A 27,378-nucleotide genomic window follows, 5' to 3' on the forward strand; every position below is an offset into this window, starting at 1 on the left:
TTAACTACCACACCACCCCAAACAGGCATGGATAATGGGATTTACGAAACACCACAGAATGGAGGACAATGGCTAGAAGGGCCACATCAAGCAATTCACTGCAGGGTGTATCTCCATAGAGTAGGTGGGTGCATCCCCCTGGGTTGGGTGTTCTGCATGTAAGTCTTTCTGCTGCTGGGCTAAGAGCCAATCCTTGGGAGTGAGTCCTATCCCAGGCCTGAAGGGTGTTCTAGAGCCATAGTCTTGGGGGTCCCACCAGACTCCATCCAACCAGTAATTCTGGTCATTATTTTGTTTTTGAATTTTGTTCCACATTTTCCCTCCCACTCTATCCAGGATCTCCAGTTTTGATCCATTCCCGAGTGGTTGACATTGGTAGCCAGGGACCATTCTCAAGGTCCATCATATCCTTGGACTAATGGTTTCTAAATGCCTTTGATTTTCATCACTCTTCACTTCAGACAAGAGGAGGCCATTAGTTGCATCTTAGTTGGCCTCTCTAAAGCTTTTAAGACCCCAGCAGACTGTTTTAGGATGGAGTATCTACATACTTTATTTGAAATTCTTCTGCATGGGAGATTTGTCTTTTCTCCTTTATTTATTAATTTCTTCAGTCATTTATTTAGATCAACAGGTACTCAAGATTATTTATTTTATACTTTGGGTTATGATTCCATACTACTTTATTTCTTTTCTTGCTCAAATTATTCCAGCTTTGGCTTCTGGGGACCAATATATGCTATATTCAGTTTGTTCCTGCATAGGATGTGTCCCTTTGACATATCTCATCAATGTGGTTTTATTTTGTCTTAGTACTTTCTCACTTTCTGTTAGTACAAATGTTCTGGACACATCTTATATATTTCCTACTCTAGTCCTAGAATCTGCTGTTTCTCCTATAAGCCTTTGTGCCTTTTATTGGAGAATGGTTTTAGAAACCAAGATCTAGGTGTTCTTGTTGCTATTGGGGAATAGTTTCTTTTAGGCCCTCTCAGCTGAGAGTGTATACTAACCTGTGTATATACACACATATGTAAATATTTCTATCTGTAGCCATCTGTATCTATATTAAGCTAAACATGAATTCTTATTGATGTCTCCAACTCTACTCCATTACCACCTGGATCATTCTAGCTTTCTCCTCTGATCTATAAATTTTCACTCCAACAGTAAGAAACCTGGTTCCCATCATCTGTCACCCATTTATTTAATTGTTAAATTCCAGTGTCCATATATAACCATATCAGAATTGTCACCTTCCTAGAAATTTTCTTTTCTTTTTTTGTCAGATTAAACATCTTCAGCTCCTTTCACCATTTTAGGTACCAAACTATCACACTCATTCTCCATCACTTCTGAGTCCATAGTTTTCCTGTATCATTCACTCCATTTTACAAATGAAGAAAATGAACTTTGAAAGGTGAAGAAAATAATGACAGCAAACACATATCTTTAGCACATGCAAGCACTGCTTTAAGTCCCTTACATGTATTAACTCATTTAATATTTACAAAACCCTATGAGGTTTTTTTTTTTTTTTTTTTAATATTATCCCCATGTTACACATGCCATATCCACATAACAACAGCCCCAAATCAAACAACAAAATTGTGGAGCTGGGATTTAAAATCAAGGACTCTGGCCCCAGAGTCCATACCCATGAGCACTATTTTATGCCACACCGTTGCTAGAGGAATCTTTCTGAAACATTGCTTTGCATAAATGACTCCCTGCCTTACAAACTGTCAGTGGTTCACTATTGTCTGTAAGACTGTATTGCCCTTTGGACCAGTTAGCTTAGCATCAAGTACTTCCCAGATCCACAATCCATGCTCTGCTCCATCTAAACGAGCATGAGCAGCAAAGATCCCTGGAACATGCCTAGATACTCTTGCTTCACATAACCTTCCAGCTAAAGCACACACCAAATCCCACCTCTTCCAAGAAGCTCTGAAACTCCCTCTGGGCTGACAGCATTCACAGTGACTTACAATTCCTACTTGATAACACTTATTGTACTTGACTTTTGTTTGGCATTTATTCTGAATTGTGTTTTGTTAATGGACTTTACATGTTTCTGTCCAGTCTCCCCAGTTTATGCTCAATGCCAATTTGTTTCATCCTTGTGTACTGTTGAGTCAATTTTGACTCAGAGTGAGTCAGTCTTGACCTCTTGATAAGGATGTGGTCTTGGGGCAAGGGAAGTGCATAGAGTATGGGCCATGGCCTTGAACCAAATTAATTTGATTGGCTAAAATATGCTATATACAGGATTTGGCTGTCTACTGTATAAACAATGTCGATAATCTGAGCAAATCCTGCAATCTGAAATTTCATTGTGAATTTCAACTTCACATCAAGTTGCTTAGTAGGAATTAAAACCTATAGTCATCATCATCATGTCATGGTTTAATGATGATGATGATGATGATGATGATCTTAGCACATTGTAGCCAATCAAAGTAGTTTGGTTCAAGGCCATGGTCCATACTGTATGCAGTTTCCTTGCAGAAAGACCACTTCCCTGTTAGGAGGTCAAGATTGGCTAGTCTAAATATTCCCATCATTATAGCTCTGTGGAGTGTTTGGCTGATGCTGAGTGATATTAGGTTGAAGTGGTGTGCCTAGATCCTATCCCAATGTGGCCAGTTGCACTGAATTTTACAGAGGTGAGTCTGGGCCCATTTGGGTCTCAGCTTTGTATAAATGTCTTTAGTTCCCTAAAAGAGGGCTGGAAGGAGGACTCCTAATTTCTACTTCAAAGAGGACAACATAGATTCAAATCGTAGCCTGTTGTTCACCAAACTTTAGTCTTTTATTGCCACCTTTATTATTTTTGCCATATCCACATTGTACTCACACTCTATTTTTATTACTTAAATTTTAGTCTCATCCTACATAATAATAGCCACAAAATTGCAGGTTTGGTGCTGTAGTTACAGTTTTTCAAATGGATGCTAAAATAAATTCATAACTATTAAAACACTTTATATACTATACACAATTAACTCATCTACCTCCATGATGTATACACAACATTTCCAGAGACATCCTGCTCTAGTGTTTTGGTCTTCCCTTCCCCACTCTAGATCAGGTTACTGGTATCAGGCTGGGCTCCTATATTCTGATAGGTTCCACTAAGGCCCCTTTGGAGATATTCAAAGGGTGAAAAGAGTTCCTTCAGCATTATCTTACCTTCAGCAAGAGCAGCTCTGTTTTTATCTTTTGCCATGTCTGAGGATTTCATATAAGATTTTGTTTGAATCTTGTTTGAATCTCACATGGAGAAAGAGTGTAAAAGCCATAGGACAAGTCAATTAAGAATTAACCCTGCTGGGAAGTTCTTTCAGGAGTTCATTTATGCTTTCATTCATACTTCTTTGAGATTCTCTTAGCTATTCCTTGCTTTGGAGTCAGGGGAGCTGACCTCATGAGTATCTTTATTAAAATGGAACAAAATAAATATCCATATAACTTGAGGTAAAGCTATGCCAAGCATTATTTCAATTCTCTTGCACTTGATCCAGGTTGAGAGTAAACCTTTGGTTCAAGCCCAGAAGCCACCTTCTAAAGTCAAGAACCTCAGAATGACCCGATTCTTGCATAAGGTAGGAAGTGCTATTTAGTGCCTTTAGTCTAGGAGAGAATAAAGAGTGGGGGGCTGGTCAGGGCAGCTTTTTACAGGCCATTTAGGTCAACTCAACATAACATAATCCATCCACATCATCATGCCTCATCGCCACAGAATTTTAAATGTAGCTATTAATTGATAGTCACACTAACTCTCTTCCTCACCAAAGATAAATACATAAATTTTAAAAAATAATAAATCAATAAAAGCAAGGGTCAGGAACCCAAAAGAGTAATTCAAGTCAATAAAGTAGCATAGAAGAAATGAGAGTTTCTGTTGCAGCAAGGATGATTTACAGGAAGGACTTCCTCATGCTATGGTGGTAAGATATTGGAATGATGGTATAGTGGATAACATTTATGAAACACCCTATATAGATTGCCTCACAAAAGCTCTATGAGGTAGTCCCACTTTTGTATTCATGGTAGATCAGATAATTGAGGCTTAAAAAGAGAGGCTAAGTGACCTATCTAAAGTGCACAGTTAGTAAGTGGTAGAGCAGGGATTAAAATCTAGAGCCCATCTGCTTGACCACTCTGCTGCCCTGGAATCTTCATTTATCTCTAAGAACTTTTAGAATAGGTTCAGGTCCAGATTTGAGTCAGGTTTATCTTTGCTGTGAGGAGGGGGCTGGAAGAAATGACCCCCTGGAGATATCTTCTTGCCTGAGGTTCCTGTAAGTTACACCATTTCTCCTTCTATAGAACACAAACACCAGCATTACATCACTCCCTTTTGTGGACACCAAGGGGAAGAAGAACATGGTCAACTTCCCACACATCTGCAATAAAGTCTTGCTGAAGCCATCCCTGCTGTATCAGGTGAATATGGGGCTATGAAAAGCCTGCTTTAATCCCAGAACCAAATTTAGAAAGGCAATCCAGGATGATGGGGAAAGTACAGTATCAGCTGCAGAGTTGGATTCTAGTTTTGGTCTTACTCTTCACAATGAGTGCACACTTGAGTAAATAAGTCACTGGCCTTCTCTTAGACTTGATTTCTTTATCAGAAAAATGGGATCTTTATTGGGTTGTCTTGAGGACTCATTGAGAAAGGGAGAAATGAAATGTCTGAAATATAAATAGTGGGCATATACCAAATGTTTGTTCTCCCATATGTCTCCTACCTCTTGGTGTGAGGACCAAATGAGATAATATGTGGGGAAATTATCAAAACATGTATTATACACATGTAAGTTCAAGTTCATGTGCCTTTGGGGAAGTCACTTTTTCTATGTGGGAATTGGCCTTCTCAAGAGCAGAGATAAGAAACTATTCCCATCTCTTCCTACAGTGAGATATCACTGGGTTGCCAACTGAATACTGTAATTTACATGGCTCTTCCAGAGAATAGTGTGATCATCAATCTGATATTGCTTTTGGGAGAAAGATTAAGAAAATCCACTGTCTCAATCATACTTTTCTCCCTAGATAGGAAAAGGGAAAAGACCTGGCTGGATGTAGGTGTTTATGGTCAGAGAAATAGTTTATAACCCTGAGGAGAAGCCTAAATACCCCTTTATTACAAATCTCTTTCCCTGGACAGGAGAAACAAACTCACAGTCAGGTATCAGTTTCTGAGCTCAAGACTTCAGAGCTACCTTCCCATGCCAGTATTAAAACTCAAGATCACAAGCTAAAGGAGAAACCACTAACGAAGCACAAAGTGCCTCTAACAGCAGCAGGTATGGTTTTGGGGCAGTGACTGGGTATAACAGGAATGGGTATGAATAGTTGGAGTTCACAGACTCATAGCCTATTACATTTAAAAAGAAGAGTACCTATCGTGTGCCAACATTATCCCGTGCTCAGAGCATTCTGCCAGTTTTGCCTTTGGTTCTCTCTCCCCTTGTTAAACAACCTCAGTAACTACCCATGAGGAGTTAATTTCAGTTCTGAGCAAGTTCTGCTTTGTACAGAGCACTTTTCTGCCCCCCTACTATCTTGAGATGGAGCCCTGGTAACACAATGGTTAAACACTCAGCTGCTAACTGAAAGACTGATTGGCAGTTCTAACTCACCCAGTGATTCTGAAGGAGAAAGACTTGGTGATCTGCTCCCATAAAGATTACAGCCTTATAGGGCAATTGTACTCTGCTACATGGAGTCACTAAGAGTTGGAACTAGTTCTGTCACTTGGTAACAACAACACTAATCTTTAGGCCCTGGGTCTGTCCTCTGGGCAAAGATCATGTCTTATCCAGCTTACACATGCCTGCCCTTCATATATATGAAGACAGACGTCATGTCTTCCAGAGTCTTTTTTTTCTCCTGGTAGTTCCTTCTTCAATTCTTTAGCAGTTTGTCACATCAAGCAGTGAAGCCCTCCCTCAATCCTGGTTCCTCTCCTCTGAGCACTCTACACAGTGTTGTCTTAGTTACCTGGTGCTACAATGACAAAAGATACCACAAAGTAGGTGCCTTTAAAGAACAGAAATTTATTTTCTCACAGTGCTGGAAGCTAAAGTCCAAATCAGGGCCTCAGCCATGTCAACTCTTTCGTGGGTCTCTCTTCTACTTTCTGGTGATCATTGTCAATCCTTGGCATTTCTTTGCTGCTTATAGATGCACGGGTCTCCATCGTCACATGGTGCCTCCCCCTCTGTGTCTGTGACTATTCTCTTTTTATATGACATCACTCAGAAAGGATTAGGTTTAGTACTCACCTTATCAACAAAAGAAAACTCCCATTTCTTAACAGCATGACTGCAACAATCCATAACACTTGTATTATTTCTGTACTTCTCTGAAAGTGTGAATTTCATCCCCACAGCCCCCAGACCAAAGCGTCAGATCTCTGATGTGATTGGGCCAGTAAAGAATAGAGAAGTACTTCCACCCAAATCTCAATAATAATTATAATTATAATTATAAAAGAATAGAAAAGTACTAACATACATTCCTTATAGTCTGAGATACTCACTGGCTCACCTGCAGACCTGAATGGCAGTGTCTCCCAGGCCTTGAAAGTCACATTGATTTTACCTACCAGCTCCCTGAAAACATTAAAGTTTGCAAACCCTCTCAGGATAGCGTGTCTGTTTGTGTAGCCTCCTACTACATTAACTTTAGTAAACCCCACCTTGTAAACCCCATACTATTGTTGACACTAAATTGACTCTTGAATTTTTTTGCCCATGCTGCTATAAACCATAACTCTGAATTTTGCCTTTCTTTTTGTGCTTTCTTCTTACTTTGTTGAAATAAAATATAAGACTTTAACATTTATCCTTGTTAAATTTTCTTCCTGTGAAATTCAATATGCCTGGTCCTTAGTGAGGAATCCTAGTGGTGCAGTGACTAAGGCATTCAGCTGCTAACAAAAAGGTCAGCAGTTCAAACCCACCAGCTGCTCCATCAAAGAAAGATGAGGCAGTCTGCTTTTGTAAAGATATACAACCTTGGAAACCCAATGGAGGTTGCTATGGGTAGGAATTGACTCGTTGACTCGATGGCAGTGAGTTAGGTTTTTTGGTTGGTTTTTAGTGAACCACATGGTTGCAGAAGGAAAAGACTGGTTCAGGAACCAGAAAGGATGCCATCATCTGCACCCTGGGAAAATCCCCATATCACCTCACTTAACTGACAGCTGCAATGCTTTTGCATTGCAGAGGCCCTAAAGTTTTTTAAGAAACAGCTCTCTTCCTATGAGCAAAGTGAAATCCTGGGCTACACAGAGCTATGGTTCCTGGGACTTGAAGCTGAGAAACTCCACGTGGCTCCAGAGAAATTCAGCAAGACAAGTTTTGATGATGAACATGGCTCCTACATGAAGGTGATGGGGGAGTGGCTTATGGTAACCACAGGGGTCTTGGGGCTTTGGTATAAAAGACAGTCTAGAAAGGAAAAACTTGAGGGGTATTTTATAGAATTTGGTATAAAATGCTGATATAGCTGGAACTAGGAGTCCTGAAGGATTTTAGTAGGTGCTAAACTAAAGGAATATCATGTTTATAAATAGGATAATAGTCACAGATAAAATAAGTTGTTTCATTCTAGTCCCTTCAGAAGGAAGGTTGGGCAATATACTTACATAGTGATACCGCCTCGGAAACCCAAGGAGGGGTCGCTATGAGTCAGGTTTGACTCAACAGCACATAACAACAACAACAACAACAGTCCCTTGACTACTTTCAGTTTTCCAAAGATTGACCCCAACAACTCCTTCTCTTCCTCTTCTGACTGCACCTCAGGGCCTCCCCAGAATTGTGCCACTTCCTAGCCTGAAGGATAAATCTGGGCAGTGATAGGTGTCCTTTTTGCTTGAGGACCACTTTTGAGGACCTCCAGATTATATAATGCTTAGTCCATGGGGCTTGTGGGCTGTCAGGAGTTTCTGCCTCTGGACATTTCCTTGCAACTTCATTAGTTCCTTAGGAGATAGGATAGATCTTTAATGGCTTCATGGAAGAGGAAGATTTTCTCAACACATAGGGCTGTATTTCTCAAGCTTTGCTGTGCACAAGACTCTCCTGGGGATCTTGATAACATATAGATTCTTACCTAGCGGGTCTGGGGTGGGGCCTGACATTCTGCATTTCTAATAAGTTCTTAGGTGATGCCAATGCTGCTGGTCCATGGACCACACTTTGAGAAGCAAGCATTTAGAGTTTTTGCACATAGTTGCTATTGAGAGCCCTGGTTCTCAACCATTTTAAGGTCAAAGATCCATTTGGGAGTCTGGTAAAGCTATAGGTCCTTGCTCCAGACAAGGTACCCTGAACAGACACACAATTTCAGTGGGCAAATAGGTCCTTGGTTATGAATCCTCAGCATAAAATTTTACCTCCAATTCAGATAGACATCCTTAATCTCCTGCCCCCATTTCACCTGGGCCTAGACTCTCTGGGAAATTCCCTAGGGGTGTCAGCACTACCTTTAAGCTAATTCACTGGGACTCAATCCCCAGTCTCAAAAATCTTTGAGAGCTGTGTTTTGGGGGATCATATGTGCTCTCTGCAGGCTGAGGTCTCCATTCTTATTACATTCCAATGCACATACATAAATAAATACATACATAAATACTCAATGCACATAGCCAAAAACCCAAACAAGCAACACAGCTACATTTTCACATTTATTCTGCCATTTATTCAGTACCTCTATATATAGGAGCTCTGGTGGCATAGTGCCTAAGGCACTTGACTGCTAACCAGAAGGCTGGCACTTCAAACCCACCGGCCCCCTCGGAAGGAAGGTTGGACAATCTACTTCTGTAGTGATACCACCTCAGAAACCCAAGGAGGGGTTGCTATGAGTCAGGTCTGACTCGATGGCAAATAACAACAACAAGAATACATTGAAAAATTATCATGAGAGCTCTGGTAGCATAGTGCCTAAGGCACTTGACTGCTAACCAGAAGGCTGGAGGTTCAAACCCACCAGCCATTCCTCAGAAGGAAGGTTGGGCAATCTACTTCTGTAGTGATACCACCTCAAAAACCGAAGGAGGGGGTCGCTATGAGTCGGGTCCGACTCAACGGCACATAACAAGAAGAACAACGATATCATATGCTTGGGCATCTCTGGAAATATAAAAGGAACTATCAAAAATGAGTGAGACAAGGCCCTTGTCCTCAGGTTATCACAACCAGTCCCAAAGATGACATGTGAACAAATAATTATGATACAACCAAACTGGTGCTATGTAGAAGGTATGTAAAAATGCTAGGGAAACACACAAGTACCTTTACCAATAGGTGTGTCATAACCTGTTCCTCATCCTTTCTCCATGCAATCTCCTGGCAGATTTTTACCAGTAGATGAACCCTCTCTTCCATATTCAGTAAAGTTGTATGTGTACATAATCATGGGCATGATTCCTCCTGTGCTCACAGGCCCCCACCAAACAATCACAAACATATCCTGAGGACTTGTACACAAACACTTATCCTTCACCTCTCCCAAATTCATGGATGTAACACTAGGAGTTAGAGATTTATAGAATTGGAAGGCCTTAGGGATCATCTCATCCAGATCCCCAGCTCAGAATGGGCAAGTGGCTTCACAGAGACCACTTAGATAAAGTCTTTTTAATGTACAACTTCTTGTGGCTTAGCATAAATGTCTGCTCCCTGGTTTCCAGCACAAGGAGGGATGTGGGTGTTTCTGGTTCTTGGAAAATATTTCTTATCTTAGGTGAGGAGAGTCTAAATCTGTACTGTTAATACCAGGGTAGGATTAAGTCTGAATAAGACAAAAGGAGAAGCATATCTGGCCAGAAAAGGGAGTTCCTTTCTATGACTGATGGGAACACATCTAGAGTCAGAAATGCAGTTTTCCCAAAACTAGAGTTGTTAACGAATTACGTTCACGAATCATGGAAGATTTTCACCTTATCCAACGCTTTTACTTTACAGGTTCCAATATATGCAGAAAATTAGTGCTGGGGGCTAGAATCTGACTTTCCCAAAGACCATCTAATGTTCTTTGCACTACTTGACATGGGGCAGAGTTTGTGGGACTTTTCCTGGCATGACATGCAATATCTGGGTTATCTGGCATCTGGGCTCCAGCATAATCATAGTGGTAATGTTGAGATGTGGTTGGGAGTTGACCAGTGCCCAGTGCAGTTCAGACAATTTATCCCCAGGAATCAGCCATGAGTTGAAGATGGAATCCAGGGGTCCCATGTCTGGGCCGCACTAGGCCCACAGCTCTGCTCCTCATCCTTGGCCTGACTTCTGCAGGTCCTGCATGACCACATTGCCTATCGCTACGAGGTTCTGGAGATGATTGGGAAAGGGTCCTTTGGACAGGTGGCCAAGTGCTTGGATCACAAAAACAACGAGTTGGTGGCTCTGAAAATCATCAGGAACAAGAAGAGGTGTGGTTTGGTGGATGGCATAGGCAATAGAGGAATGACTGCATGACTTTTGCCCCTTCATAATGCCATCTCCTCCTGACTCTGACTCTTTCTTTGACTTTCCTCTTCCTTTTCCTTTATTTCTCTGACAAAAGAGTCCAAGATGGGGCAAAAAGGAGGCAAGGGCATAGAGTTTCTAGTACTTTCTGCCACCCCCCAGGTAGTCTTGTTGGGATCATGGGGAGGGGCAGAGGAAATGGGCTAACTGCTGCAGTATGACATGACATCTGTGTTTTCTGTCCCTGTTCCTTACCCTCCCTGCCCCTGTCCAATCTCCTCAGATTTCACCACCAGGCCCTGGTGGAGCTGAAGATTTTGGAAGCTCTCAGAAGGAAGGACAAAGACAATACCTGCAATGTGGTGCACATGAAGGACTTTTTCTACTTTCGCAATCACCTCTGTATCACCTTTGAACTCCTGGGGTCAGCTGCTTTCTGTTTTTAATTCATTTTCTTTTGAAAAGGTGCTTAAGTGACAGAATTGAAACTTTGAAGTCAGAACACTAGATTTATTCTGGATGTGAGGATTTAATGACTAGAATGGGCTCAATAGCCACTTAGTTATGTAGAAGACCCAGAAGCAAGAAGGCTGGAACCAAAAGCTGCCCATTTCTTCCCATCTCTCCTCATCCTCAGTCATGCCTGTCACTTGTCAGTATACCCATGCTGTACTGCACAGGTGCTGGGCACTGAACTGGGTGACATAACCAAAACAAGGCCACTGCTCTCAAGAGCTTAACTGAAATATGTTGAAAAAGACTTTGATTTGCTACCATGTCCCCCACTCACTGGCTTCTCAATCCCATGGTGCAGAGTTGACACTCAAAGGAGTAGGCAGCTAGCTGCTCAAAATGGGAAAGACTTTGATTTTGAGAAAACAAGGACCAGAGCAGATATTTTGGTGAGAGATCAGAATATGACTTAAATAGATTAGCATCGCCCAGCAGAATATTAGAACTGAAGGGATGTGCTAATTGGAAGGGTATGCTAATTCAATTGTTTTCCTCTGAAAAGACAGTCAGATACAATTTAAATAAAGCCAAAAACCTAGAATGCATTTAGCAACACAGAATGATCAAGGGTGAGCTCTCAGAAGCCCAATGTGAGCCCTCATTCCTTCAAGGTAACAGCTGGGACCAAGCGACCTGGCTCATGTTACATGGGGCAGGGAGTTATCTACTGTGCCTCAGCCCCCGTCTGCTCACTCTCCTATTCCCTCACCTGTCAGCAACCTGAACTCTTTAAAATAGTCCTTAATGTTTGGCAAGTAGAGGGTTAGTAAGGGCAAGGAAGACCCTCAGTGAGATAGAGTAGCACAATAACTACAGCTGTAGACTCAAACATGCTGACAATTGTCAGGATGATGCAACTCTGCTGCCATGAGTTGGAATTGACTCAGTGGCATTTATCTATCTATCTACCTGCCAGCCGGCCAGCCAGCCAGCCGGCCTGCCTGCCTACCTGCCTACCTACCTAAACGCTAAAAAACCAAACTCACTGCCATCAAGTCGATTCCGACTCATAGTGACTCCCTTTGGGTTTACGAGGTGGTAAATCTTTACGGAAGTGGATTGCCCAGTCTTCCTTCTGCAGAGTGGCTGGTGGGTTTGAACCGCCAACCTTCTGGTTAGCAGTCAAATGCCTTAGGCACTATGCCACTAGAGCTCCTTACCTACCTACCTATCATCTATCTGTCTCTCTGTCTGTCTGTCTATCATGTCTAGGCAGGAGGAGCTACTTAGTTGAGTAACTGATGGGCTTCTAGGGTATTCCAAAGTCTGAATACAATATTTCAGAACTTTGGTCCAACTTCTTAGCATCCATATGCCTGAGAAAATAGTTAAGTGGTCTTTCTACGTAAGAAATGAGGCAATTATTTGAGAGGCCAGCACAGCTGAACTTCACCTTGGGTCTATCATGAATCGCAGGGAAATGTTGAGTTTATTGGACACTACAGCCCTGCCTCTTGGCCTCAGACATGCCTGCCACCACAGGGAACCAGATGGCATGGGATTATTTACAGGTTCAAATTCAGCATTATACTTTTTACACTGATGCACACCATTTTCTCTATCTTTCCCAGAATCAACTTGTATGAGTTGATGAAGAATAACAGCTTTCAAGGCTTCAGTCTGTCAATAGTACGGCGCTTCACCTTTGCTGTTTTGAAATGCTTACAAATGCTTTATGTAGAGAAAATCATTCACTGTGATCTCAAGCCAGTGAGTATAATCTTGGTCTTGCCATGAAGGCTGGTCCCCACCCTCATTGTTGTTGTTATGTGCCATCGAGTCAGAACCGACTCATAGCGACCCCTCCTTGGGTTTCCAAGGAAGTATCGCTACAGAAGTAGATTGCCCAGCCTTCCTTCCAAGGAGTGGCTGGTGGGTTTGAACCGCCAACCTTCTGGATAGCAGTCAAGTCCCTTAGGCACTATGCCACCAGAGCTCCTACTGCTTATCCTATTCCATTCTCCAGGGCTAACTGGGCAGCCGCCATGGCCAGGATTTTCAAGGTAAAAGCCAAATCAGACATCCTTATATGCTTTGTAAGCCAAGTAAGGTGCTGTGAAGACTAAGGTACAAATACTGGGAAAGGGAAGAGAGAGACACTTGGTATAATTGAACAAGAACATTTGAGGGCTTCCTTGTAGAAGACCTGGGGATGTGTTGATGGCAGTGGGGGTGAAGGAGTATCTTGAGCATTGAGATGTGTAGTAAGAAGTCCTAGCAGTCTGGATTTACCCTTTCATAGTGAGAAAATCCTTTAGCATTTCTATCTGGGGACCTCAAGACCTGGTCTACTCTGCAGAGATGTGTGCCATGCAGGCAGGTGAATCACTCTACTCTTCTAAACCCATACTATATCCACTCTACTCTGATTGGTTCCAGGGTACAACAAATCTCTGACCAGTTTATCCTAAATGGATATGCCTTTCCTATGTATCTTGCTAGTATTCTAGTTGCCGTTTGTTCAAGTCAAACTCATGGCCATCCCATGTGTGCAGAATAGAACTGCTCCATAGAGTTTCTAAGGTTATGACATTCTGGAAGTAGATCACCAGGCCTGTCTTTCAAGGCACCCGGGTTGAACTGCCAATCTTTTGGCAAGTATTCAAGCACTTAACTATTTGTACCTCCAGGGACTCCTAATATTTTATACTTAACCCCTATTATTGTACTGATTGCTTTGTGTATTTATCTGTATCTAGTGGCTAAGACACTTGCCTGCTAACCAGACGGCTGGCGGTTCAAACCCACCAGCCACTCCTCGGAAGGAAGGTTGGGCAATCCTACTTCCGTAGTGATACTGCCTCGGAAACCCAAGGAGGGGTCGCTATGAGTCGGGGCCGACTCGACGACACATAACAACAACAACAACAACAACTCTGGAATACCCATGCTGTCGAGTCAGATCCGACCCATAGTGACCCCACTTTGGGTTTCCAAGGCAGTATCACTACGGAAGTAGATTGCCCAACCTTCCTTCAAACTCTCCCAAGGTCAGGAATGATGTCTTCTCATCATTAGATTCTTAGGACCTGACGTGTTACCTGATCGTGTTTATGGCAGGCAATAAGTACATGCTTGTTAAATGAGTTAATGTTTGCAAATGAGAGGGAAATATTGATCCTCAGAGATATGTAAATAGCCCTTAATTTTATTCACTCCCTTCTACCCAACTCCCAAATTATTTAGGAAAAAAAAAGTTTTAGAAACTAACTCATTGAGTAAATTTGGGATATTTTTATAACCAAGATTGTCAAGATAGGGATCTTCTCATGGGGCTGTATGGTAAAGGCTCACAACAGTAGTGGTACCCTGATAGTCTCCACATTCAAGTTCCTAATCCTCAACTTTGCAGCTCAAAGGGTCCCAGCACCCATATTCTTTGTGCTAACATTAAGCAAGCAAATTCACAAGATACTTGGCAGTCAAAATACCAGGTAGGAGATTGCCTTGAGAAATATAATGATTAAGTAGACTAGAATATGTAGGTCCCTCTAGGGAAGTATATATGGAAAGTCATGCAACCAGAAGAGGGTTTGGTGTGGATTCAAGAGTCAGGCTATTATTCTCATGGATTTATTGGTTAGTATTGATGAGCTGTGACTGATTGAATGCACCCACCTCCTCTGAACAGCTATTTCTGCCAGGATGTTGGGAAGACCAGCACCATCCAGTTAAAGAATCTTTCCTGTGGGCAGAGCTAGAGCCAGAGATGTACTGGAAGTTTTTGTTCATTGAAAGCCCTCTTTAAGACTTTTACTGATCAACCTCTTTCAGTTAACACAATCATTCTTTGGAAAAAGTGTTATGGACTCAGTTTGCATTTTCTTAGTTTTTAGTGTCAGAGGCTTCAGACCAGGCTTGTTGTGCCATATCTAGAATGTTAAGGTACTCAGTAAGTGATCATGTAGATGATATATCTGATGTTGAGACCCTTGAAAACACAATTAAAACTTTATTCTTCTACCCTAGCCAACACACTCTCTGACTCTGAAGGGAGAGCCCATAGTTCTGCCTTTCTTATCTATGACACTACTGAAATACCTGGAAACTTAGATTCTACATTCTGAATGCTTTCACATTTTCCCCAATGTCAGCATAAAAGTCACAAACCCCAATGAAATTGCTTTTTTTTTTTAGCTCCCTATCATCATAGCAGTATGCCAGCAGGAGTACTTAATGGAATATCAAAAAATTTTATTCAATGACATTTCTAAGGCCTTATGCTAGCAAGACATAGAACATAGAACCAAGTGCCAGGAAGATAAAAGCAAGCCCGTGCCTAAGGCATTTGACTGATAACCAGAAGGCTGGCAGTTCAAACCCACCAGCCACTCCTCAGAAGAAAGATTGGCCAATCTACTTCCATAGTGATACCGCTTCAGAAACCCAAGGAGGGGTCTCTATGAGTCGGATCCGACTCCACGGCAGTGAGTTTGGGTTTTCAGTTTTTTATAATCTTCATAGGGAAAGAGAGAAAATACATGTAAGAGAAACACTGCAAAGCAATAAATACTGGGTCCAAACAAAAGGAACAGGCCACAAATGGAGTTACAAATGAAGTTAGGAAGACTGAATTTGGAGATGTGGAAAGAGGCTACCTGGAAGTTGGTGCAACATTATTAAAACGTGACATCTGTCTGTCTTCTTCTCTCTAGGAGAATATAGTGCTATACCAAAAGGGCCAAGTCTCAGTTAAAGTTATTGACTTTGGATCAAGTTGTTATGAACACCAGAAAGGTAGGTCCCAATCCAGTCCCTTTGTCTGAATTTTCCTATGCATTTCTCTCCCTTACTGAAACAAATACTTCACATATGGAGTTATCTGTGTTCTAGTCTGGACTCAGCCATAAAAATTTGCTTCTCTAAAACTGTCTACTTTGGAGCTCTTTATCAACAAAATGGGGATAATATCACCTCCATAATAATCAGGTTGCTGTAAGAAAGTGATGAGATTAAATGTATAATGTGACTCTTAACTATTGGTCGGTTGTACTTGTGTCTCTGTAGAGCCAGTGGGATGAGAAGGTGTTGGGGTGCCTCATTTATCATCCACCCTCATCTAAGAAGTTATTCTGAAGAAGAGTGCTCTGGGGGAGGGGGAGGTTTTCCCATGTGAGATTTCTCTCTTTCCCCACCCTGCAGTATACACCTACATTCAAAGCCGGTTCTACCGATCCCCAGAGGTGATTCTGGGTCACCCCTACAATATGGCCATTGATATGTGGAGCCTGGGCTGCATCATGGCAGAGTTGTACACAGGCTACCCTCTGTTTCCTGGGGAGAATGAAGTGGAGCAGTTGGCCTGCATCATGGAGGTAAGGGGAGTGCCTGACTGTAGGGGTCTGAGATGTGCAGGACAGCTGAGTCTCTCAAATGTTGTACTGCATCAGACTAGGCTAGGGCAGTGGCCTACAATCTTTATTTTTTTGCTTGGACGTTTCCTAAAAAGAAATGATTTTGAAATTATATACCACCTTTCACATGGTTGAGTTTAGAGCTTACATTTTTATCATCAATTTAAATAGCTTCAAAAGGAACCCTGGTGGCTCAATGGTTAACCGCTTAGCTGCTAACTAACAAAAGGTTGGCATTTCTAACTCACCCAGAGGCTCCACAAGAGACCTGGCCATCTGTTCCCATAAAGATTACAGCATAAAAAACCTTATGGGGCAGTTCTTCTCTGTCATATGGGGTTACTATGAGTCAGAATCCACTTGACTGCATGCAACAACAACAAAAATTGTTGCCAAGGATGTAATTTCCAGCATATTGTAAATAATGTCACTTTAAAATCAACCTGTTATACCCCTCTTTAAAATATATTCAAAGAATCTAAAAACCATAGTGACATCACACACACCAAAATCCTCTGAAAAATAAGTGAACAAGTTCTTCTTTAACAGTTTTGTGTTTATTTTATGTGGTCTTTTTTTTTTTCCTCCTTGAACTCATATTTTCATTCTACTTCCTCCACGGAATTTTTTCCTAATTTAATATGATCTGAGCTCTGGTAGCGTAGTTCCTAAGGCACTCGACTGCTAACCAGAAGGCTGGCGGTTCAAACCCACCAGCCACTCCTCGGAAGGAAGGTTGGGCAATCTACTTCCATAGTGATACTGCCTCGGAAACCCAAGGAGAGGTCGCTATGAGTCGGGTCCGACTCGACAGCACATAACAACAACAACATGTTTTGAAAGCTTTTGTCGGTCACTATATCTTTAATTTTCTTTACGGTTGCCATAAGCTCCATGTGTTCAAAAAAAGTTTGTGAGTTATCTTTAAAATGTCATTAGTGCATATAATTTGATAATTATTAAGCACAAAATGTTTGATTTTATTGGGCATAGAGCTCTTAGAGAAATAGTTGGAACTAGATTTTCTCTTTTTCCAATTAATTCCTGTACCTGTACCTGTACTTGTACCTGTACCTGAAAAGGCTCAGGATTGATTGCACACCAGTGTTTTGGGTGTACGGACGTGATCCCTGGAAGGAAGCCTGCTCTAGTCATGTTGCCTAATTCTTTGACTCTTTTCAACTTATGTTAAAACCAAATAGTGATCAGCCATCAGAAAATTTTTTAACAACCAGCTAGTCGATAAACTGATTTCAATTTGGTTGAAAACAAAGAATTAAAAATTACTTGACTTATAAAAATATATTTATTGTTCAGTCATTACTCATTCACTATCTTAACTCAGAGGATGATAGTCATGGCTGCTCAAAAAAACTTAACCAAGACTCATCATATGAGCTGTAATTAAATCTATTACTCTTTTACCTAGTATCATCTTGTTATGGAGCTACCTTAGACAAAATGGGGAAATAACCCTAAAATTTTAGAAATTTCAAATTTTAGGATTTTTCCCAATGAACAAAGATATTTTGACTGTGAACAAAGATCTGTCTTTCCATGCCAAATAGCTCTTTTGTAGTTTATCTCAAAATTACAGATAGTCAGAGAATTTGAGAATCATTAAATACACCCATGGCTCATTTATCGACATCTTGTTATCTGACATTTTGCATTTAAGAGAATAGTAAAAAATCCACTGTTTGACTATTTTGTGCATTAATGATACATGTCTACATCTGGCAGTATCAAACACCAAGGTGTAAGGTGAGATTAACATTGACTGTTATGGTTAAGGTTGTGTCAACTTGGCTGGGCCATGTTGCTCAGTGGTTTGTAGCTATGTAATGATATAATTAGGAGCTCTGCTAGCATAGTGCCTAAGGCATGTGACTGCTAACCAGAAGGGTGGTGGTTCAAACCCACCAGCCACTCCTTGGAAGGAAGGTTGGGCAATCTACTTCCGTAGTGATACTGCCTTGGAAACCCAAGGAGGGGTTGCTGTGAGTCAGATTTGACTCAATGGCAGTGAGAATGATATAATTTGGTAGTTATGCAATGATGTAGTCATCCTCCTTTCTGTGATCTGATGTGATCATCCTCCATTTTTGCATAATGCCAATTTTCGCATAATGACCTGTTCTTTGGAACATAACCATGTCAATAAGTGAGGAGTAGGTCTATAGGTAATTTCATTTCCTAGATAAAACTAATAATAAAATATTAACATGATTTTGGTAATATCTATAAATGGTATTTACTGTGGAATGAGTACTGGCCTGGGAATCACTATACCTGGGCACTAGCCCTGCCTCTACCTCTTTGGCAAGTGATTTCCTCTCTCTGGACCTCTGTAAAATGAGGGGATCAGAGATGGCTTCTAAGGTTGATACTGGATAATTTTATGGTATATCCCTGAACTATTCTCACTTCCAATACCAATGAGAATGGGGAGTATAGGATCTGGGTCTATATTCCTACTACCCCAGGACTGGCTCAGTTTCCTCTTGACCTTCAGTGTCAATGGGACTGAAGAGCAGTAGGGTCAGGTCATGCACAGATTATGGCTGGGATTCCAGCCACAAGGAGAGGTGATCCACAACTAAGGGTGACTCTGTAATTTATCTTTCTGCACCCCTATAGGTGGTGGTAAGGAGCTCTGGTGACGCAGTGCCTAAGGCATTTATTTGACTGCTAACCAGAAAGTTGGTGGTTCAAACCCACCAGCCACTATGTGGAAGGATGATGGGGCAATCTACTTCCATAAAGTTTACTACCATGGAAACCCAATGGGGGTCACTATAAGTCAGAATCAGCTTGATGGCAGTGGTTATAGCTGGTAGTGGGGAAAGGTGAACAAGTAGGTGCTATGCTTTTCTCAAAAAGATATCTTGTCTTATAGTCTGAGGTCCATCTGGTGATTCCATCTCCTTTTCCTTTCCTTCTTTCCCAGTGCTCCATACTAAGGTATGTCATTCTAAATTCAGGTGTAGCACACTGGTTTATTTGCTCTGACAATGACATCTGACTGCCACCAAAAGAGATCTGCTTCCAGTTGGTGCTGATATCTAGTTAGAATAACATAACCAGTGTTGGTTCTCAAGATACTGAAGTGACCCTGGATTAGGAATTTAGAGACTAGGCTCTGGGCCTGTTCTGCCACTGACTTAATGTTATCACTTAATATCCCAAGTCCTTATTTGTAGAAGGCAAAGTTTAACCAAAGTCCCACCCAACTCTAACAGTCTTTGAATCTGTGACTCCACAAAGAATGAACCAACTGCATTGTACTTGTTGAAGGTGCTGGGCCTGCCGCCAGCCCACTTCATTCAGACGGCTTCCAGGAGACAGACATTCTTTGGTAAGTCCTCTGGTCTTTCTTTTTTTCCATAGAGTTTTATGAGGTGTCAGAGGCCTTGGAGACACCTCCCATACCCTAAAACCCATTTTGTGGTATTCCCCATGTCCCATCTTGAAGGGCAAGCTATGATTAGGAGCATCTTTCAGAAAAGTTAAGAAATGCTGAGAAGTGGTACTACGTGGTATGATGGAGAATAGGGTGAGGTAGGGAGGGGTGTGGGGAGTCATGTTGAGGATGGGAGTCTTAGCAGTGACAATATACAGGATTAGGAGGAAAAACTAGGTTCCTGCTCTGAAGATCTATTAGCAAATCGTTTTTTGTTTTTTTTTTTAAACTGTTTACACTACCCAGATATAACATAGTTGGCTTTTTTTTTTTTTTTTTTTTTAAATTGTGATTTGGGTGAAAATTTACAGAGCAAATTCACTTTCCATACAGCAGTTCATATACACTTTGTCTTATGACATTGACCATAATTTACCACAATGCAACAACTCCCCTCCCACTTCCTCCCGACAGTCACCTCTTCCCTGTGTCCATCCCTCCATGAACCCCTGCCCCTGAGCTGTCTCCCTGTACATAAACAGCCCTTCTTTCTCCCATGACGATTCTCTCCAAAGAGTGTATCTACCTCAGATACATGTTCAATTCATATGCCTGTCTTTTGTTTGGCTGGAAGCCATAGGTGTGGGTTCAATTCCAGACCTGAAGGGCAACTAGGGGCCATAGTCTCAGTGGTTCCACTAGGCTCTATAAGACCAGCAAACCTGGTCCCCGCCTTTTTTTTTCCAAATAATTTTGAGTTTTGTTCCACATTGTTCTCCTTCTCTATCCAGGATGAAGACTTATTAGCAAATCTTAAAATCTCAAAAGATTATAATGATACCTTCTCCTGGAAGCTCCCCCCCTCTCCCAATCAACTTGCTCTCTCACATTATTACAGCTTCACTTCAATGTACAGAAAAATCAAAGAGCAGAAGCTTCTTTTCAAGAATATTGGATAAGTCCATTGCTATATTCTATCATTAATGGACCATATTCTTCCCTATTGAAAATCTCTTGATCCCCCAAACCTTTATCATCTGAATTCACTGCAACTTTGGCATAAATTAGGGCACTGTGCACCAGAAAGATGAACTGGTTGCTTTAGAACAGTGCCTACACACTTACCTTTCTCCCAGATAAGTCTGATTATAGACAGGGGACTTGGCTAAGTCTCTGTCATAATGTATACATGGAACAATGGGAATGGCCTCTGGACCCTAAATAGATTTTTCCCTCCCACCATTTACAATTCAGCCTTTTGGGTTTTGAAGGATTTTAGGGAAGGAATGTGGGGATATTATTGTTCCCTTTTGCTAGACAATGACAGTGGAGAAGTCACATCTGAAGACATCTTAAAATGAAATAGCATCTAGATGAGTGCTAGAAGGGAGGGAAAGAGGGCAGCTTGGTAGGAGAGTACCAAAGACATATGCATGCCTACTTCATAGAGTACTCAATTTCTAACGTCAGCACTAGGCTTTGCACAATGATGTGGTTTAGGTAGCAATATCTACATGTCTTCAATTCCTGAGTGAGGAGGGACTGTATAGGGAGCTGCTTCCTCTTTAGTGTTTCCCAAACTTTATCAGATCTTAAGAATTGTTTGAACACTTTGTTGTTGTTGTTGTTGTTAGGTGTTGAGTCTCTCTCAACTTATACCAAACCCATATGACAGAGTAGAGCTGCCCTATAGGGTTTTCTAGGCTATAATCTTCATAAAAGTAGATTGCCAGGTCTGTCTCTTGACACACAGGGTGGGTTCAAACCAACTTTTAGGTTAACAAGCAAGTGCTTAAGCACTGTTCCACCAAGATACTTGGAAAAACCATTGTGCCCAGGCTCCTCCTCTATAACTATGATATAGTAGATTTGGAGTGGGACTCAAGATTCTGTTTTTAACATCACATCCTTGTGATTCTTCTGATAAAGTGAATTTGGGAAACACTATGTCTAGTTCAGTACTTGGCTTTCTCTTCCTCAGGTATGGGCCCTGCCAACTACTCCTCAGGCTCCAGCCTAGACTAGTTAATACTCCTAATTAGTAGCAAAGTGCTGTTGCCCTCAGATGGTAAGATACTTAAGTACCCTAGACAGCAAGGTGGTGGAGAACAAAATTAGATATTGGCAGGGGTCAGAGAGGTGAGAAAAACTTGTACAGGACAAATACAATGATAGGTTTAGAGGCTATATTATTTATAAGACTGTGTGCTTGATTCTTCTGTGGCCATTTGTAAAACAAGAACATGGGGCAAAGTGGGAGCACTGGGGACACAATCAAAAAGGAAATGAAGATTTTTATGAGTTCACAGTTTCTTTACCTACACAAAACCCCCAACCCATTTTTTATGTATATAAACACTCAGATACCTGTGTGTGTACGTACAAACATGCACATTCATGGAAGCCTGTCTTTCAGGAATACAGTAAAAGCAGGTGCTCTTTGGGAGGCTGTGCAATGGCATGGTTACAAAAGTAGTAGAAGCACTCCATTGTGCACTTTCTAGACTGTCCATTAAAGAATCTCACTAAATGAGTTTTTGTGGGAATTCAGCTTCATATGTAAATTGTGTTTATACATTCTCATCCATATGCATGCAGATTTACAAGGTGTGAGCATAGAGTGACCAACTTTTCTGAACATGCACACTACAAGCTAGACATCCAGATGAGTGGTATCACCTTCAGAGCAATGTGGAAAGCATCCCTGGGAGCCTTTGGTACGGTCTTCAGGGCTTCTCAGGGATAGCAAATCATACATTTGTGAGGGATTTAATCTGTGTGAATGGCTGAAAGCCATTCAAAGCCACATCTTAAGCAAGCATCGAAGTTTGATCATTCCAATTATGGACAAAATTTTGGTGTGACTATAAAGATGTAATGAAGTTAATTTGCTTTTGTGGCTTATAAGCTCTAAAAGCAAATCCTTATACTAAAATGGATTTCTTGTTATACCCTGTAAATGTCCTAAATTCTCACTTAATTGGGCTAATGGGGAAAGAGTAAGGACATAGGTAATATAAAAATGGACAGTATCCTTTTTGATTAGCACTGAATGCTTTTGTCACTTCAGATTTATTTTTTTACTATTACTATTCTCCTTGCTAGGAGCTCTGGTAGTGTAGTGCCTAAGGCAATTGACCCCTAACCAGAAGGTTGACTGTTGAAACCCAGTAGCCACTCCTCGGAAGGAAGGTTGGGCAATCTACTTCCGTAATGATACTGCTTCGGAAACCCAAGGAGGGGTCACTACGAGTCGGGTCTGACTCGATGGTACATAACAACAACATTCTTGCTGCTGCTGCTGCTACTACTATTTACTTAATGCTAAGCCATTTTAACCATCTGGTTGGGAAAGGTGGTAGTGGAAACGAGGTTCAAAACGTATTGGATAGTAGGAAAAATTGGTTTTTAAGTTAATTGTATTCATTGCCTAATCTACACGCGGTTGTTAAAACTGTCTGAGACTGTGTGTATGCTTGTAGAGGGGGGTGTAAGACACAGAGCCAGACAGCTGCCAAAGACCACTCCAAGAAGCAGCAGGGTTGAGTGAACAGCTATGATGTGACCTGTGAATATTTACACCTGGAACTAAATACAGAATGTTGTATCTCTAAAGATTCCAAAGGTTTTCCTAAAAATATAACCAACAACAGGGGGAAAAAAAGATACCCGGACTCCAAGGATCTCACAATGGTGCTGAAAACCTACGACACCAGCTTCCTTGACTTTCTCAGAAGGTGTTTGGTGTGAGTTTGTTGGGTTATTTTTGCCCCTGGGCTTCTTCTTAAATACTGTCCTTTCACATATGTTTGCTGGTGAAGGCTGGGGCTGGGAGACAATTATAAAAATACAGTAAATCACCTTGATTAAGGAATTAGGAATGGGTGAGCTATAAAACATTATGATATACAACTATTTTTTAGAATCTATATGCATATTTTGAGTCTTAGAAATTAGGTTCTTTACCTTAGTCAAGTCATAGTAAAAATGGAACTAGCATATAAAGCCCCGCCCACCAGTGCTCACCTTTGAAGGTGTTTAGAAAATGTTAGCTATTGTTACTATTTTACTGTTAAAGAGGTTTTGCAAGCCTATCTCCACTGAGTGACCCAGGAGAGTAGTGGAGGGTTATTTAGCAAGTCATTGTTCCTCTCTGGGCTCAGAACAAAGATAGCTTTTTTTTTTTTTTTTTTTTTTTAGGGTGAAGGACTTGTTCACACCTCCCAGGAGGCAGTTGAGCTGATGGGGCCTGTACCTTATCATTTGATATGTTGCTAATTAGCTAATGTTTGGGATGAAAGACTGAATGTTGTGAGTCAAATGTAATAAGGTATATGGAAAATCCTGTGTCTAGGTTTTATAGACCAATTCTAGAAGTTCAGGAGAGGGGAGATGTAGCTTAACAGCTGTTCATTTGACAAAGAACTAGGAGCTTGTATTGTTTATAACCTTGATGCGTCTATAATGTTAAATGCCATTTACCTGCAGTTATAATAGGAGATATCCCCAGTATGATGGACACCAGTTAGGCAACAGTTGACATTTCCTATTTCGGAAGGTGGAAATCCTTTCATGTGATTAATAGTCAGTAGTGTTGTGAATGTCTTTAGATAGCTGAAGGACTGTGACATAAAAGAAGGATTAGTTGTCTTATTCGGTGTAATGCCCATATGTTCACACTGGGTAAAAGTCACTAGGGTAAAAATGACTGGGGAATGAGTTTTGGCTCAATAAATATAAAGAACTATTAAAGAATTAGGGCTTTTTAAAATCAGAGTAGGTGGCTCCCTGAGATAGTGCCTTGTCACCAAAATTACTCAAAATGGCAGGATGATTCCATTAGGGGTCTGTCAGATGTGTGTTGTTTTAGCAGTTTAGCTGGATTATACCCAAGTCCCATTAGAAATCTTAATATTCTAGCATTTTCTAATTCTCTTTGTGATATATTTGGAGGCCCAAATTCCATAGTATGGGATTTTGCCCTTAGTTTACTGACCCCTAAGGAGTTTTTCAGCTATGCATAGGGTCACTATGAGTCACGGATGACTTAATGGTACCTGACAACAACAAGGGAAGATTTTCTCTAATATTTATTATAAGAGAGTTTTTAGGAATTCTGGAAGACTCGTGCTCTTCTATATCCTGGCTTGGCATTCGATTTTTCTATAAAAAGATTATTTCAGTAGTTCTTTCCAGGTACAATTAAATTATATGTCATAATCTCCATGATATCTTTGAGTTACATCTTAAATGAAAAATACATGGGGTTCTTAAAAATGTTTTAATATTAAAAAAGAAACTAAAACAATAACCAGTGCTGGGCTTTGTTGGTGTGTAGATGGGAACCCTCTCTTCGCATGACCCCTGACCAGGCCCTCAAGCATGCGTGGATTCATGAGTCACGGAGCCTCAAACCCCGGTCCAGGCCTCAGACCCTGAGGAAGGCCAGTCTCAATTTCTCCTCAGAGGGAAAAAAGAACAAGGTTCAGGGGCACCACCACTCGGACAAAAAAGGTACAGTCCCAGGCCTATTGCCAAAGGCCAAGGCACCAGGCATCTCTGGAGGATTTACAAGCCAATTTCTCTGAAGTCAACCTTAGATAATTATTTGGACTACATGACTGTAGGCTGCCACTTCTCTGCCTTTTAGGACTTTCCTCCTTCAGGACTTTTGGCTCCATCCGGGTTCTCCTGTCTCTTTTTGTCCTTAGGACTTTGAATTTACTCCTATTTTTTATTTCTCTAAGGAGCCCTGGTGGTATAGTGGTTAAGCACACAGCTGCTAACTAAAAAGTCAGCGTTTCAAATCCACTAACTACTCTGTGGGAGAAAGATGTGGCAATCTGCTTCTGTAAAGATTACAGCCTTAGAAACCCTATGGAGTAGTTCTACTCTGTCCAATTGGGTCACTACGAGTTAGAATCAATTCGATGGCAATGGGTTTGGGGTTTGGTTTTTTAATCCCCTTTCTCTTCTTTCCCTTCTCGTTCACTGTGCCCAAATCTGCATACCCTTTTGAATTTTTTGAGTCCTTTAGAATTTTTATCAAAAACAGATTACATAATTCTGCAAATATATTTTATATGCAATATAGCCTAGTTGTTAAGTATATGGTTGGTGGAGTCAGGCTGCCTGGGATTAAATTTTGGCTGTACCACTTATCAGATGTGGGCCCTGGGGAATTTAATGTAGCATAGTGCCTAAGGCATTTGACTTCTGGTTAGCAGGCTGGTGGTTCAAACCCACCAGCCACTCCTTGGAAGGAAGATGGGGCAATCTACTTCCTTAGTGATACTGCCCCGGAAACCCAAGGAGGGGTCGCTATGAGTTGGGTCTGACTCAACAGCACATAACAACAACATGTCTTAATTTGTCCATTTATAAAAGTGAGAATATTCCCTAAAGCATCCTAAAGGAAAGGATCAAATGAATTAATACAATAATGCCTGTACATAGAATGGGTATTATGAATGATCGCTTTTTATATCACTAAATCATAGTGGTATCAACTGGATGACAACAGGTTTTAAGCAGCTCTGGTAGTGCAGTGCCTAAGGAATTTTACTGCTAACCAGAACTTGGCAGTTCAAACCCACCAGCCACTCTGTGGAAGGAAGATGGGGCAATCTACTTCCGTAAAGATTTACCGCCTTGGAAACCCAATGGGGTTCACTATGAGTCAGATTCGTCTCTATGGCAGTGAGTTTGGTTTGGAGTTTTTGATGGTGCAGTGGTTAAGCGCTTGGCTGCTAACCAAAAGGTCAGCAATTTGAACCTACCCAGTGGCTCCATGGGAGAAAGATGTGGCAGTCTGCTTCTGTAAAGAGCTGCAGTCTTGGAAACCCTAGGGGGCAGTTGGAATGGACTCAGTGGAAACTCAGTCAAGTTTTTGTATCCTCACTACCAGGAATTTCCCCAAAGCCCTTTACTGCCTAATTGACAATGTAGCTCATATTCGAATGCAACTTGTTTGTTTCTTTTCTCTCTCTCCTTGGGCAGACGAAGCCACCAAAGAAGAGTTTGTAAACAAAATAAGAGATGTAGGCACTTTGAAGACCATTCAGAACACCGGTGATCAGCCAGGCTCTCTCCAGCAGTGGGCTGACACAGTGCAGCTGCCCCATCTAACAGAGGCTCCCAAAAAGCCGGAAGCAGTTGTTGGGTCAGAGCAGTCTCTGCCCTCCACAGGAGATCAAAGCAAGAATTCCTCCCCCAAGAACACTAACATTTTACCACCTATTGTATGACCTTTGCTGAGGGTGTATCCTGGTCCTTACCACCAATGATTTGTATTAGAGACAGCACTTATATTGTACAATACTTCAAATTGTTGTTTTTTAATGCATAAAAGTTTGTTTCTTTTTTTAAAAAACTATTCACATGGCCAATTAACATGATTCCTCTTATGAGGGGTGGGGGAGAATGTCCTTGCACCTCCATTCCTTCCCTTTTCCCCCAACCAGATAAAACAGTGAGTGGTTTTTATATTCAAACAATGTTAAACAATACCAAAACCAAACTCACTGCCATGGAGTGCATTCTGACTCATAGCAACCCCCTTTGGGTTTCTGAGGCAGTAAATCTTTACGGAAGTAGACTGTCTAGTCTTCCTTCT

The 27,378-nt window shown here is 41.3% G+C and overlaps 1 protein-coding gene across 1 annotated transcript in view; it reads left to right on the top strand.

The window, feature by feature from the left end:
- DYRK4 (dual specificity tyrosine phosphorylation regulated kinase 4) overlaps positions 1–27,010 on the top strand; it is a 66,039-nt gene extending 39,029 nt beyond the window's left edge. Inside the window, exons 3-15 of the mRNA XM_042780433.1 lie at positions 3,528–3,608; positions 4,336–4,452; positions 5,177–5,315; positions 7,242–7,405; positions 10,320–10,456; positions 10,777–10,917; positions 12,578–12,716; positions 15,662–15,743; positions 16,149–16,321; positions 19,658–19,718; positions 23,380–23,509; positions 25,102–25,277; positions 26,763–27,010. Coding sequence (XP_042636367.1) covers positions 3,528–3,608; positions 4,336–4,452; positions 5,177–5,315; positions 7,242–7,405; positions 10,320–10,456; positions 10,777–10,917; positions 12,578–12,716; positions 15,662–15,743; positions 16,149–16,321; positions 19,658–19,718; positions 23,380–23,509; positions 25,102–25,277; positions 26,763–27,010 — 1,788 coding nt within the window. The remainder of the gene's footprint in view (positions 1–3,527; positions 3,609–4,335; positions 4,453–5,176; positions 5,316–7,241; positions 7,406–10,319; positions 10,457–10,776; positions 10,918–12,577; positions 12,717–15,661; positions 15,744–16,148; positions 16,322–19,657; positions 19,719–23,379; positions 23,510–25,101; positions 25,278–26,762) is intronic.
- Positions 27,011–27,378: the final 368 nt, after the last annotated feature.

Source organism: Orycteropus afer, unplaced genomic scaffold, assembly GCF_000298275.1.
Source record: "Orycteropus afer afer isolate SDZICR_OR568_19922 unplaced genomic scaffold, OryAfe1.0 scaffold00040, whole genome shotgun sequence".
NCBI classification, from domain to species: Eukaryota; Metazoa; Chordata; class Mammalia; order Tubulidentata; family Orycteropodidae; genus Orycteropus; species Orycteropus afer.